Source organism: Bos mutus, chromosome 1 (genome assembly GCF_027580195.1).
Source record: "Bos mutus isolate GX-2022 chromosome 1, NWIPB_WYAK_1.1, whole genome shotgun sequence".
NCBI lineage: Eukaryota > Metazoa > Chordata > Mammalia > Artiodactyla > Bovidae > Bos > Bos mutus.
In genome coordinates, this window is record NC_091617.1 from 23837344 (window position 1) to 23853740 (window position 16397).

Genomic DNA, 16397 nt, shown 5'->3' on the forward strand with positions numbered 1-16397 from the left:
CTCACTTTCTTTTTCAGGACTTAATGCAAAGGGGGAAAAATTGTGTGATGAACACTGTATACTTATGGTCCAGCTAATTGGTAACTGAATCTGTTTCTTTTGAGAACTAGAATATTCTAATACTCATTAAAACCTACCTACCACAGCTAATGTCAAACTCGTATCTCCACATAATGACAAGGAGATGCAGTTAAGAAGCATTACCTACCTATTCTTCTTTTAGCATTTGCACATAATAACAAGTGCTACATTTTAGTTCAACTGCTATAATAAAATGCAAATTCTTTACTCTTTCACAGACCGTATTCAAATGAACATCCCATTAAAATCCAACCTCGACTCATTATATTTAGTTTGTGAGTGATACTTCTTAAATGCAAAGATTTCTAATGACTATAATGCGTGCATAGCCACATTTGAAAAAATGGCTTTTTCTATAATGGCTATCCCCCATCATTCATCGGCATAATAGAAGACAATTGTACGGAGATATTATAGCAAAGAATGACATGCCAGAGCAATTTGAAACTTAAGTTAAAATACACAATGACATTTAAAATCAATTAAAATGGTGGAACCACAGTAACATCTAGGCACTAATGATTTACCCAAGAATCAATTGTGGAAGGTTGAGTCATCACTTACATTTTGAACCCAGCAGATACTATATTCCATGAACTTGTATTTTATCAACAAGTAGACTCATGTTCATCATGAAATTTTACTTCTATATCTTCTGCTTTGCCTTACTTTGATCATCCGTTTCTCTTCCCAGTCTCAGTTTTCCTTCACGCCTAAACTATTGTGAATGAATTGTGTTTGTAATGTCAGCCCATGGGGCTCCACCACAGGGAGGGCTTTTAATTTACATCTTATGATGTTGCAGTTTTTGTCAAGATATAATCACAGAATCTTCAGCCTTTAACATTTATAAAAGAGAACTCTTGATTATATTATCAACTATTCCTCAAATCTTTTTACCACTAGTCAATGAATAACAAAAATGTTTTAAGTGTCAGGGGAGTGTATAATTTTCTCAGTTCTGTCTTGTCACAACAAAAATTTGAAGCGACGGACTTTATAGCCCTTGGCATGTCACAGCTCTCGGATAGACTGTGCCTCAGCTCTTGGACAGATCAGTGTTACGGCTCTTCAACAGATCAGTGTTGCAGCTCCGTGTTACAGCTCGGTTTTATTTAGAAAATAAAGGAAAATACATCCTCAAGGCGTGACGGCATGCCAACCCAAAAGATGCAAAGAGAAGAGAGCGAGAGCACCCCGGCCCTTCGGCTGCACTTTTTATCTGTTTTTTTTTTTACTCCCCCAGGCCTGCCTTATGAAAATTGGGCTAGACAGGGGTGCTGTTTGTTTTACCTGAGATCCTCACTCTGGTCCTCGGACCTTCCTTTGTTCTATTTTTGGGCTTTTCCCTTCCTTGTCTTTTAGCCACCACCATTCTGGTCTCCTTTTCCCTATTCTAACTACCTAAAATAAGCAAATAGATGGGGAAACAGTGGCTGACTTTATTTTTGTGGGCTCCAAAATCACTGGAGATAGTGACTGCAGCCATGAAATTAAAAGATGTTTACTCCTTGCAAGGAAAGTTATGACGAACCCAGACAGCATATTAAAAAACAGAGATATTATTTTGCCAACAAAAGTCCATCTAGTCAAGGCTATGGTTTTTCCAGTAGTCATGTATGGATGTGAGAATTGGACTATAAAGAAAGCTGAGTGCCGAAGAATTGATGCTTTTGAACTGTGGTGTTGGAGAAGGCTCTTGAGAGTCCCTTTGACTGCAAGGAGATCCAACCAGTCCATCCTAAAGGAGATCAGTCCTGGGTGTTCATGGAAGGACTGATGTTGAAGCTGAAACTCCAATACTTTGGCCACTTGATGTGAAGAGCTGACTCATTTAAAAAGATCCTGATGCTGGGAAAGATTGAAGGCAGGAAGAAAAGGGGACGACAGAAGATGAGATGGTTGGGTGGCATCACCAACTCATTGGAGATGAGTTTGAGTAGACTCTGGGAGTTGGTGATGGACAAGGAAGCCTGGCTTGCTGTGATCCATGGGGGTCATGAAGAGCGGGACACAACTGAGTGACTGAACTGAACATAAGTAATCAGTGAATGAAGGTTTTAAGTATACTTTTAAAAGTGTTATGTATTAGATAAGTTCTGTGAGCCTTTCAGCTGGGTATTGCAATCGTTCTATAGATATCATTTATTTGATTTTAATGATGCAACTTTATTTCTTCACTGTTACACTGTTAAAACTTTAATGTGAGTACTGCACTCTTTAAAAGGAAAGATTCAGTTTTCCATTAAAAAAAAAAAGTTTTTTTTCCCCTTTTCACTTTTTTCCATATCTTTAAAAAAAAAAAGAAGAAGTGTTGCCCCCCACCTCCATGTTATCTAAGTGCTTATTTACTTCTGGGTGTATTTTATCATGTGAAATAGAGTTTATTGATGACAACGAGGACAGCTTTACACTACTGACATTGCAGCCAGATTCTTTACTGTGTGAGCTACCAGGAAAGCCTGAATGTTTATAGGATTCTGAAAAATTCTCTCCTGAGTTATCCATATCTAACTCTGATACAGTGAAGCCCCAACATAAAATGGAGTTAACAGATAAGAAGATTGCCATGGAGGAAAATAGAAAACTATTAAAGTTTACAGACAACATTTAGTTGTAGAAATATAATAAGAATCTTTGAACCACTGTTATGAGCTTATTTTAATATTTCATGTGTATGTATGATTGACTCTAGTGTATAATTCCAACAACCAAATGATATATTTTAGAAGTCAAATAGTGCCTTGTTGAGACTGAGTAATCATTCTACAAATCAATTAAAACAGTTTTATTCTCTCCCTTCTATGCACACTAGATTTCTGATACTGGCACTTACACTTGTGTGGCTACAAGTTCAAGTGGGGAGACTTCCTGGAGTGCTGTGCTGGATGTGACAGGTGAATTCTTTGTGAATTATTTTAATAGAAGAAATCTTGAGCCAGTTTTAGTGATTAGCTCATTATCAGATAACAAGTTAAAGAGAGAGCAAGATTTTAAATTTATTGACTGTAAAAACTAAGCTTTATGTCACTTTTTCATTTCTACCCTGCTTGGCACATAGCATTGCATATATGAAATTTGATACATTTGTCCTTGATAATCTTACTATTTTCTCTGACAAAAGAACAAGCAGTTCAGGTGATCATGTGTGAAAGTAAATATTTTCTGATATTTAGGGGAAAAAACAAATATTTACTTTTATACTTTTGATTCATGACGATGAATTGCTCACTGTCTATTCAAATTCTTTAATAGGTTATTTTCTGTCTTTTAAGCATCATTGTCAACTTATGCAACCAGAAATGAATTTTTTTCTGTTTCTCCTCTATAGAATCTGGAGCAACAATCAGTAAAAGTTATGATTTAAATGACCTACCTGGACCACCTTCCAAACCACAGGTCACTGATGTTACTAAGAACAGTGTCACCTTGTCCTGGCAACCAGGTACCCCTGGAATCCTTCCAGCAAGTGCATATATCATTGAGGCTTTCAGGTATGAGACAGTTTCTTTTTTCTCCATTGGGTTTTTGCTTTAGCTTCTATATCCTAAAATCTCAAGTGAGCTATCCTGCTGTTTTATTCTAAGGACATGTTTAACCAGTGCATTTTAAGAATTTATCTTTGGTATTTGACTTTATTCAAGAATAGACTTTGGGTTTATTTTTCATTCATACCTTAATTATAACATTAAATATGCATCATCATTGCCTGTGCATATAGGCATCTAGTTATGACATCATCATTAGCAAAGTTATGACATCATCATTAGCTCTTTTCTTTTGCCTGACCATTGTAGGGATTTAAGATGAGAATTTTGGCTTTAGAACTAAGCAGGACATAATTTAATTAGGCACAAGCACTTTTTAAGTTACCCAACTTGAGGCATGGAAACTTGGAACTTTACTTCCTAATAATTAGAGAAGAATTTGAAATAATTCCAGTGTTTTATGCTATATATTTGACTACATGTTATGGCTATGCCTAAGAGAAAATTAAAAAGTATAATTAAGAGATTGATTACAAGCACTTCTGATGGCTGAAAGGAAACATTAGGTCCAATCATTATTAGGAATAATTTCCCTCACCTTAGGGATATAGACTATAAATTAGCCAATACTGGTATAAAACTGTCTTATGAGAATTTGAAAAAAATAGTTATACTAATGAGAAAATGTAGCTTCATATTCAGTTTCAAACCGCTTCTATTTGCCATTATAAATATAGAGATAGCGCCTCTCCTTTTTAAGCATAAGGGCAAATCATCACTTTCATTTTAGATTTCCCTGATTTATTAAAGTTAATGATCAGTATCTAGTTTTCAAATTTCACAACAGTGTTTCTCTGTAATTTTCATGCTTTGATGTATAAGGACTTCTGAAAATCAGACAGCCCTGAAAAATCACATTTTCTCCTCATTCTAAGCAAAAGTAGCATGTGAGCTTAGACAAAGGGCTTTGAAAGGGCATCCTATCTGTTAAGGGGTCCACACACAGAGTCAGAGATATTTCACTATTCTGAGATGTGAAATCACAATTCTGTGTAATGTACAATTTTATTAAAAATGTGACCAAGGGAAAATATTCATTACATGCTTCCTTTCTTCTTTTACAGATATGTAGTTTTAGAAGGCTCTATTATAATATTGCATGTGGAATTGATGCAAAAGAAAACACAACTTGTAACAGGAAAATGTATTGGCATAATTTACTCTGTAGTCCATTTATTCTTTCTGCAGGTTAATTCTTTTCAAGGTATATATATACATTACGAGGACCATATTTATTGTATAAACTTGATGTTGTGATCTTGGCCTCTGTTCCTTTTACAGGTATTCATTTAGTGGGCTGCTGTGCTTTAGCAAAGGGCTATCACATCTCCTGGGCTGAGTTTAATTTTGTTGTGCATGGCACTTCCGTTAGGTGGGCTCGGCTTTGTTGTGGAATAAACTGAAATCATCCAAATGTTTCATTTATTGGGCTGAACACTTCAAGCGTTGTGTGTGTGTGTGTTTAATTTTCAGCCATTAACCTTTGTCATTGATATCCAACTCCATTTCCAAGACCCTCACGACTGTTCTTTAAATGAAATTTCTGTTCCCATTTCAGCCAATCGGTGAGCAATAGCTGGCAGACAGTGGCAAACCACATAAAGACCACCCTCTATACAGTGAGAGGACTACGGCCCAATACAATCTATTTATTCATGGTCAGAGCAATCAACCCCCAAGGTCTCAGTGACCCGAGTGCTATGTCAGATCCTGTGCGCACCCAAGGTAATTTCAGTAACTGTAAACGTGACTGGTTCTAAAAGAGGCATTAAACATGTCATTAAGGACAAAGGGATTGCAGGACCACTGATAAATGCATCTGCATTGCATATTAAAATGCTTCACTAGACCTGGTCCAGTGAAAGAAGAGAAAGCTTCTCTGTTGTTCACCTTTAGTGAGTATAGCTTCTTTCTGCAGCTGTCAGGGTTTATTTAGTAAAAATCAAACACAATAATTTGGTACAATTACATAGTAATTTAAGGCAGGGCTTAACTGTAGGACTTCAGGGGTTTCCCAGGTAGCTCAATGGTAAAGAATCCACCTGCCAGTGCAGGAGATGTGAGTTCGATCCCTGGGTCAGCAGAATCCCCTGGAGGAGGAATGGTAACCAACTCCAATATTCTTGCCTTGGAAATCCCATGGACAGAGGATCCTGGCAGGCTACAGTCTATGGGGTGGCAAAAGAGTCAGACATGACTTAGTGACTAAACAACAACAAAACTTATTGGTCATCATTTTAATTATATAATAGAAATTTAAAGATATATAATTTATGGGCTTCCCTGGTGAGTCAGTGGTAATGAATCCACGTGTCAGTGAAGATAATCTGGGTTTAATCCATGGGTTGAGAAGATCCCTTGAGAAGGTCATGGCAGCACACTCCAGTGTTCTTGCCTGGGAAATCCCCTGGACTGAGGAGCCTGGTGGGCTTCAGTCCATGGGGTCATGAAGAGTCCGACACTCTGAGCACACGTGCACATAAGATTTTTCCATATTTCAAAGGAAGGGAAAATGTTTCTCCTTCTTTGAAATTAATTCTGCCATAATGAAAAGTGAATGTTAATGGGTAAGATGCCCTGTTAAGGATATCAAAATTGCTTCCTGTGGTTCAAGAATTGTGTTTTGATTGCAAAGTGGGTCTCAAGGTGTGCTTCCTAAAAGCAGCATCTCATCACCTGGGGCTACCTTAGAAAAAATTCTCAGGCCCTGACTCTGAAGCTCTGGGGGTGGCGCCCAGCAGTCTGTTAAAGTGCCCTCCAGGAATGTTCGTGCTCAAGTCTGACAAGCATCTTTACAGTAAATGGTATTAAACCAGATGTTTAAAGCAATAATTTGTTTCAGGAAGCTGTAAATCAGGCTTTCTTCCTGAGGTATGTGATGCTTTTTATGAATAAAAAAATATATATTTTATAAGATCAAAATGGAAGATTCCCCATCTCATCTTTAGTAGCCTATCTCTTCACACTGAGAAATTGCTGGAGTCTAGGGGTTAATATGGGATGTTGAATCTCCCTTGTTACTAGTAGATGAAAGGAATTAATAAAATGGAAATGGTGGCTTTATTATTTGTTACGACTTACTTCCCACAGGGTTCTTGAGAAAGGGTTAATTATTTCTTATTTGTAAAAGGTTTTGAACAAGATATAATTCAAAGTAGTATTTTTATGCTATAAAAAGCACCATACAGCCATAAAATATTATTATAATTACAGTGTAGCTTGGTGATGTAACTAGCATGCTATTATAACAGAGAAGGGCGCCTTAAAGGAATCAAGTCAAATAAAGTCACCACGTGATTTTGCAACGTTGCTGACATGATGACAGTCATGGGAGGAGGGGGTGCCACTTTGCCATTGTTCTGTAAGAAGTAACGTGATTAATTTTCCGTGATGATAAAGGGCCTGTAGGTAAAGAACCTGTCTCGAGAGAAAGAAAAAGTACAACAAGGAATTTGAAGCCCTGAAACTGGTTCTATTTTACCTTGCCTGAATCCACTGGCTTTTAATGTGTATGAATTTCATGAGTAAATTTAATTATTGAACTTTAAAAAAAAAAAAAGAGGTGTATGGTTTTTAAGTCAAGAAATTGCAGTACTCAGATAATTTTTTTACTTGTGTAGATAGAAATAGGTTTTGTGCATAACTGCAATGGAAAGTGGGGAGATCACAGAATGGGGAAGACTTTTGGTGTGATTAAATCTGGCGGCCGTTCTTGATCATTCAATAACAGTGCCAGTCGCTAAATCTTGACTCATAAAATAACTTCTCTGCGAAAAGGTCAACAAAGATTAATGAAAAGTTGTTTGTGATCTGGCTTGTTCCAGTCGAGAGACCATATAGAGCAAAAGACTTATGCTCCCATAACAGATATTTAATAGAAAAACTCCTGTTTTGTGTCTGAATGTCAGGATCATTTTTGACACCACACTTTCAAGCAACTTTGCATTCTGCCAAGCACTTCTTTGCAAAGAACATTTTGTGGTGTGAGCTCTTATTTTTTGAAGATACTAATGCTGTAGAATTTCCAAATTTCTTATTTCAGTAAGGCAGCAAATGCTTGTACCATCAATATCACAGTAAACCATAGGTATATTAGCAAAGACGAGTAGCATTCACATGATATTAATAATATATAGGTATATTGATATATTGGTACATATATTGTGTATGTTGTCTAAAACTCCCTCTGCTGTTTATATTAAAGTTATATTAAAGATGAACAAGAGGTGGAGCTGGAGAAAAATTACCAAGATGTAGTGTCCAATGGTTGTTCTTGTTTAGTCACTCAGTCACGTCCAGCTCTTTTGCGACCCCATGGATTGTAGACTTCCAGGCTCCTCTGTCCATGGGATTTCTCAGGCAAGATTACTGGAATGGGTTGTCATTTCCCTCTCCAGGAGATCTTGCTGACCCAAAGATCAAATTCCTAATTTCTGCACTGGCAGGGATATTCTTTTCCACTGAGCCACCAGGGAAGCCCTCCAATTTAAGTTAGTGCTGCTGCTGCTAAGTCACTTCAGTCGTGTCTGACTCTGTGCGACCCCATAGACGGTAGCCCACCAGGTTCCCCCGTCCCTGGGATTCTCCAGGCAAGAACACTGGAGTGGGTTGCTATTTCCTTCTCCAATGCATGAAAGTGAAAAGTGAAAGTGAAGTCACGCAGTTGTATCTGACTCTTAGCGACCCCATGGACTGCAGCCTACCAGGCTCCTCCATCCATGGGATTTTCCAGGCAAGAGTACTGGAGTGGGGTGCCATTGCTTTCTCCAAAGTTAGTGCACCCAGTTTAAATTATTTTTGAGATAGGCACTTAAAAATATATTTGCAAGAGTAATGCTTCGTGGCCTGAGAAATTAGGAGAAGGCAAGATTAAGAAATTAAATCATTTTAAATTGTACTTCCTTCCTTAAGTAAGGTGATTACAGAAAAAAATCATCTTACCATTGCAGTGTACCACTTGAATCTCTATGAAATTCAGTGTTTGATGTCAGTTTGATGGACTTGGACATCTATAATTTATCTTATTTTTTTCTTTAATGGACACAAAGGGTATAAACTGTTGGATGGGAAATAGAACAGTGTTTAGGTAAATGGTGAATACATGATCAGAACAGATTATGGCTGAGAGTATATCATTCTAAACATTGCAATTCTTCTCACCCAAACACTCACTACAAAAAATCAGCAGCCTTATTTTTGTCAAGTATTGGAGTACTATTCAGAATTTTACACAGAACATTGTATCAGTGTGTTAAATTGGTCATCAGAATTTTTTTGTGTGAATTTGGAAGGATTCATCCCCTTCTTTCCCTCATTTTATTTACCTTTAGTGGCAGGCTGCAGTCCATGGGGTCGCAAAGAGTCAGATACAACTGAGTGCCCACACACACACACACACAGTCACATAATTCACTCCTAGGCCCCCTGCTTCCTTTCTCTTCCACTTTCCCAGACTGAAATAGGTTCAGAAATAGCAACACACAACCTGCTAATTGGGAAAAGGGATTGAACAAATTCCTAAACAGCAGTTTTCAGATCTGGCCCCGGTAACTACTTGTGGAAGTCCTTCAATGTCTCAACATCTGTATTAAACTGATGTTTCTAAAGAAATCGTACAGCCCACACTTTATCCTTTAGTAAGAAAATAATAGATCTTTCACAGCAGTGTACTGAATGGGGATAAGGGGTCACTAACACTTTTATTAATATTATTTTAGTGAAGATAAATCTCACTTTATATCCTAAAGTGGTACTATGTATATAAATATTCTTTAATGTTGTCACAAAGGATTTTTAATTTTCCCCCCGTAATTATTTCTAATGGCATAATATTGGCTTATATAATATGTACTGGAATTGCCCTGTGAATTTTTAAGGATTGGAACTGTTTATCCCTATAGATATCAGCCCACCAGCACAAGGAGTGGACCACAGGCAAGTCCAGAAAGAACTCGGAGATGTCCTTGTCCGTCTTCATACTCCAGTCGTACTGACTCCCACCACTGTTCAGGTCACATGGACGGTAAGTTTTTAAAGGCTATCCTAATGGTAGTCTCTTTTACTCCTTTGAGAAAACAAACCAGAAAAGAAAAAAGCAAACAAACCAAAAATCAAAACCCTCACCATTTAAAGTCAAGGTAAATCAAAGGCAAAAAAGAAAAAAAAAAATTCAATAGGCAAAAGTATAAACAGAATGAAAATAGATCACAATATAAATAATATGTTTTGTCTCCTGAATGTTTACATGGCCTTATTGAGATGTATTAGCACACCAGAGTTAAAGTATACAACTCAATATTTCTTGGTATCTTTGCGGAGTTATGCAATCACCACCAGAATCTGGTTTTAGAATATTTCCTCATCCCAAAGTAAAACCCTGGGCTGTTGAGCAGCCACTCCTTCATTCCCCTGACTTTAGCCCTTTGCAACCACTAATCTGCTCTGTATGAATGTGCCTCTTGCCTTCATGTGAATGAAATCATGCAATATGTGACCTTTTGTGTCTGGCTCTTTTCACTCGGCGTGGTGCTTTTGAGGTTCATCCAAGTGGTAGTATGCATCAGTACTTTGTTTCTTTTTATTCAGAGTAGAATTCCATGGTATAGATGCGTCACATACATCTGTTTAGCCGTTTATCAGCTAATTCGTCTTTGAGTTCTTTCCACTTTTGGCCATTATGAATAATGGTGTCATGAACACTTGTGTCTACATCGACATATATTTTAATTTCTCTTGATGTATACTTCTGAATTGTTGAATTAAACTCTTAATGTTTGGGTGAATTGCCAAAATGTTTTTCAGAGAGGTTACACAATTTTATGCTCCTACAGCAATGTTAGAAGATTCTAGTTTCTCTCACATCTTCAACAACCCTTGTTATCCTGGCTTTTTGATTATAGCCATTCTAGTGAGTATGCGTGGTATATTACTGTGATTTTAATTTACATTTCTTTAATGACTGTTTTGAATCTTTCATGTGCATATTGAGCATTTGTATATCTTCTTTAGAAAAATGTCTGTTCAAATTCTTTGCCCATTTTGAAACTGAGTTGTCTTCTTAGTATATAGTCTTACAAGAGTTCTGTACATGTTGTGTGCAGATGCTTTATCAGATGTATGATTTGTAAATATTTTCTCCCAATCTGTGTGATGTTTTTTGCTTTCTTAATGATGTTACTTGAAGCACAAAAAAATTTAATTTTGAACTTTTCTTCTAAATTTAAATCAATTATCTTTAAATTCTTATAGCTGAATATTATCCAGCAGTACCAAAAAGGTATATAATTTCACATAGTAATTAATTTATTTATAATTAATTAATAATTATAGTAAAATTGATGGGTCTTAATAAATAGATTGTTATTTTAATATATGCTTTATTATAATTTTTATATAATAAAATAATTCCATGCCTTATCGAGTATCAACCTACCCGCTATTAATTCAGAATGAAAAATGTTTTCATCACATGGTAGTCACTGCAATGAAAACAATAGCTAGCATAAAAATATCCATATTATTGATATTAGAGATTATTAACCTTTGTATGTGTATTTGTGTCTGTGTGTCTGTGTTTTGTGAAGAAACAGATAATGTGCTTTCTTCTGCCTGATACACTTAGTGTCAACTTTTCATTCATGCTCAAGATCTCTTTATTATAGCCTCTAAAATTTCATAAGGAGGATAAACGAGCTTTTCATAGTCCCCTGTTTGTTAACAGATCTTGTATGTTGTGTAAGTAATGGTCATTTGACCTAGGGATATCTAGAAAATTTTTGTTTTAATTATAATATTAGAATTGTATCAATTATAGTTGATTAGAAAGAATTATATTAATTAGAAAATATTTATGATTATGTCTCTGTTAATGTTTTTGTTGGTGGTGGTATTGTTTTAGTGGTAGTAGAAGAGTAACTTTTAAAAAAAGGATGTTACCTGCTTCGAATGCAGATTTATTTAGGTTAATAACTTATTTCACCTATTTCCATCAATTTCCTCAATAAAAGAAGCTGAGAGTGGAAAACTGGTTATTTTTCATCAGTTCTTAATCAATAATGTTTGAATTATAAAACACAATGAAGAGAGTTATCCCAGGGTCTTCTTAATAATAAATCTATTGAGTAAACACAGTTCAGTAAGCATTTTTTGAGGACCAAGTTTAGAGTAAATGTTGGAAAACACTATATAACACTATATTTGTGTTGGAAAACACAAATCTACTTGAGAAAAACATAGAACTTCTTAATGATGGTACATAGGGATAAGAGCCATAACTGATATATATATATATATATAAGTTTTATAAACAGAGGCTTCCATCAAAGAAGAAGTAATTAACTCTGTCCTCAGGCATCAGAAACAGCATTATCACTTTTCTACATCTATATGGGGAAATATGGAGGCATTATCGTATTAGAACAAAAGAAACTGAATTAACATTTAAGGCTCTTTAGTCCAATTCTCAGAGAAGGCAATGGCACCCCACTCCAGTCCTCTTGCCTGGAAAATCCCATGGATGGAGGAGCCTGGTGGGCTGCAGTCCATGGGGTCTCTAAGAGTCAGAAACGACTGAGCGACCTCACTTTCACTTTTCACTTTCATGCATTGGAGAGGGAAATGGGAACCCACTCCAGTGTTGTTGCCTGGAGAATCCCAGGGATGGGGGAGCCTGGTGGGCTGCAGTCCATGGGGTCTCTAAGAGTCGGAAACGACTGAGCGATCTCACTTTCACTTTTCACTTTCATGCATTGGAGAAGGAAATGGCAACCCGCTCCAGTGTTGTTGCCTGGATAATCCCAGGGATGGGGGAGCCTGGTGGGCTGCCATCCATGGGGTTGCACAGAGTTGGACACGACTGAGCAACTTAGCAGCAGCAGCAGCAGCAGCAGTCCAATTCTATTTTTAAGGGGTAACCCCAGTGACTCAGTGGTAAAGAATCCACCTGCCAATGCAGGAGATGCAGCTTTGATCCCTGGGTCGGGCAGATCCCCTGGAGAAGGAAATGGCAATCCACTCCAGTATTCTTGCCTGGGAAATCCAATGGACAGAGGAGCCTGGCGAACTACAGTCCATGGAGTTGCAGAGAGTCGGACACGACTTAGCAACTAAAAAGTATAACAACAGTAGATTGTAAAAGGAAACCAATGGAGGCAGGTTGAACAGTGTTTCCAGGATCCTACATCTTTGTATAGGTAAAAATGGGATTAGAGCTTCCTTAATGTAAACCTGCTCTTTGTTTTTCGCTTGAAACTGTAGACAAATATTTAGTTGGAAGAAATACCTTTTAATAGTGGAATTTCAACATATGACCTTGGACGGGGCATGTTGTTGCCCCTTAAATTAGACCAGTCTAATGTTTGGTCTGAGAGTACAAAACTGGGTAGTGCTTTAACAAAAAATAAAACTAAATGTATGTTTTAAGAGTAGCTATGATTATCGGAGAAGGCAATGGCACCCCACTCCAGTACTCTTGCCTGGAAAATCCCATGGACGGAGGAGCCTGGTAGGCTGCAGTCCATGGGGTCGTGAAGAGTCAGACACGACTGTGCAACTTCAGTTTCACTTTTCACTTTCATGCATTGGAGAAGGAAATGGCAACCCACTCCAGTGTTCTTGCCTGGAGAATCCCAGGGATGGGGGAGCCTGGTGGGCTGTCGTCTATGGGGTCGCATAGAGTCGGACACGACTAAAGCAACTTAGCAGCAGCATGATTATTTAAGGTTGCATTGTTTCTAATTTTATTTTTCATATAATTTCACATTGACTTATTTTGGTTTTGGCATACAATGGTTTCTATTTTTCTGCTCCCATGAAGGGACATAATGACCTCATCATTTTTCCAGTGGCACAGAAAGGGTATTATCTGCCAAGATCTCTTCCATCTTTCTGTAGCTTTGGCTCAATACAAAACTATTCAATAATAAAGCCAAGGAAATGCTTGTATTTTTAACACCAGATTTTTCCTCATTCTCCCCTGACAAAAGTCTTCTCTGCTTTATTCTGAGTTTTAAAGGGTTGCTTTTTTAAGCTGCTTCTAAATGTGGGGATTATTTGGGTAAAGAATCAAAGTCATTATGTTTACGAAGTTAATCACTTTAAAAGTCACAGAGTTTAAAAGAATCAATCAAAGTAGCTCAGAATTGTAGGTCAGCAGTCTGGATTCTTCCAGGAGAGGGACCTTGACATATTCATCTTTATATCCCAAGAAACGTGTTATTACTAGTCTACATATCTCTCCCTCATGAGCTTGAGTTTTGAGTCCAAAGTTCAAGTTTTCACTTCTGTTTTTCTCAGAGGAGAGCATTTATTATGAAATTCTTTTTCAATAACTGTCCATTGAATGATCAAATCAGTTGTCTTCATACATTTTATTTTTTTTTATTTTAAGAAAGAAAGTGTTTGACTATATCACAAATTCTCCATGAATTTGTATTTACACATAAGGTAAGTTATGTATTTGAGAAGTAAATTTAGTGAAATAAAGTTAGACTGGAGAGGGCATCTGTGACCAAAGAAATTATAATCAAATATTTCATGTCATATTTTCAACTTGCTAAATGTGTATGTTCTGTGAATTATCACATTGTTAGTACTTAAGTTTCAGGCATGTTGATGTTTGAGGAAAGAAATATATTCCCCAGCCCATGTATTTCAATTAGGGGTCAGCTGATGTAGTTTGTCAATAGTTGGCAGGATTCTGTTACCAAACACACAGGACGTTTGGACTGGAAAAACTATCTGCCTGTCCCACATGTCTAATCTCAAACCAACAAAATTTAGCAAACACTACTTTCTAAAATGACTGTTCTTATAAAGAGGGTGGGTAAAAATGATGAAAATGACTGTTTCACTAAGAAAGGAGCAATAAATCTCTTACTTTAAAGTCATTATTCTAGTTTGTGTGTATGAGTGTTTTGTTTTTATTCAAGGACAAGAATTACAGGTCGCTTGCCCCTTAAACGTCACAGCTATTGGAGTTGAAAGAGTATTTTGGCGAACTAGAATCTCAGAACTCAGTGAAACCCAGATCTGTTACTCAGCAGGCTAAAGCCACCAAAGGAAATTCACTCTGAATTTTCAGTATAAATGGAATTTTAAAAATGAAGTGATAGATATTAAATATCTTTGTTTAATCTTTTAATGAATGTACAGATTTGAGGGCCACAAATGGACTCCCTTTTTTAGTATATCCCTTACATAACAGTGCTCTATCATTGTGCAGCTCTAAAACTTGAAAAGTGCTTTATTATTTGTGTAAATTAAGTAAACTGAGACTCAGAACGTTTAAAAAGCTAAACCATCACTCAATTGAGATCTTATGACCTGAATATCGAGACTCCTTCACGTGTTCCTAAGACAATACTCTTATTCAGATTTCAGAAAATACCGATTTTTTTTTTTTTCAATTTAGTAAACCCATGGTTTTGTGGCCAAACTCTGATTATGGAGATGGTTTGTGTGTGTGTGAGCACTCAGTCATGTCTCACTCTTTGCAACCCCACGTTCTGTGGCCCACCAGGCTCCTCTGTCCGTGGGATTTTCCCAGAGACAGAGTGAGAATACTGGAGTGAGTTGCCATTTCCTCCTCCAGGGGATCTTCCTGACCCAGGGATCAAACCCTCATTCTCCTGCATCTCCTGAATTGCAGGCAGATTCTTTACCACTGAGGCACCTAGCAATCCCATCACAATTTATAATAGACTCTAAAAGAAAATCTTCCTTCTTTTAATTAGAATGTTAATAAAACTAGTGACAAGCATATGGTTTAACTTGAAAGTGACCGCTTGTCAAAAGGTTCACCAGAATCAGTGGTGTAGAACACGTAGGCATTAAAATCTCACCTGTTTTTAAACAGGTGATGTGCAGCGTTTTCACTTTTGCTTTCACCTGTAACAACAAACTTTCCTTCTGAAAAGAGTATAGAGCATGTATGTATAGCAGCCACACAAAATCAAGTCGAAGTATTTAGCTATTAAGTAGGCCATTACACCAGTGAAGGCAATATACACTGAAGTGAGCAAAGCAATGTTGTGCAGTAAACATTAGCTTCATAAAGTCCTAAAACACTTAATTAATGAAAACCAAACATGGATAAAACCAATTTACCCTGATTTACAGACTCCCTTCATCTGGAAACAGCTGCTTAATGTTCTTCTTAAAAACACAGCTTGCTTCTTTCAGTATTAACAAGCTATTATTGTGAGTTATGTCTTTCTTTCAGTATATAAATCCCCTTAAAGTGAATGCAGAAAAGTTTATAAAATGCAAGCTTAATGTTGTTTTAACATATGCCTCAGGGATTTTTTTTGAACATTGACAGTTATGATGAAAGGCATCTCTCTTTGTCTCTCATAAATTTAGCTTTTTGCATTTTAGTTTCCTTATTTTATAATGTCTAGAGAACTTCTGCTTTTTGATAAATATGTACTTTGGTATGAACACAAACTGGTAGCATGGATGAGGATTCAAAGATCGTGAGCTTTGGTATCAGAACTGAGCTTACTTTTCTTTGACATAGCCTCATACAAGTGTAGTACTAATTCCACAAATCTTTAAGAGTTAGAAAGCTGTCATGTGGGTGAAGGAATTCTTACTTGTTGAGACTCATCTGTGAAACCAGAATTAGCCATACTTAGAAACACACATGCTCACGCAAATCCAACTTTATGGATTTTTCTAGCATGGACATTCTACATACCAAAGACATAGCCCTTTGTCTTGCTGTATTTTGATTGAGGTTCTGTATTTGTACATTTTCTGTCTTCACTT

General features: G+C 36.8%; 1 protein-coding gene across 9 annotated transcripts in view; it reads left to right on the forward strand.

Annotated features, from left to right (window-relative positions):
• The window catches only part of ROBO2 (roundabout guidance receptor 2), a 665412-nt gene that overhangs the window by 556850 nt on the left and 92165 nt on the right, over positions 1 to 16397 (forward strand). For all 9 annotated transcript variants that reach the window (XM_070367751.1, XM_070367755.1, XM_070367758.1 and 6 more), the window contains 4 exons: positions 2897 to 2978; positions 3413 to 3575; positions 5188 to 5354; positions 9530 to 9651. In XM_070367751.1, the coding sequence (XP_070223852.1) occupies positions 2897 to 2978; positions 3413 to 3575; positions 5188 to 5354; positions 9530 to 9651 (534 nt within the window). The remainder of the gene's footprint in view (positions 1 to 2896; positions 2979 to 3412; positions 3576 to 5187; positions 5355 to 9529; positions 9652 to 16397) is intronic.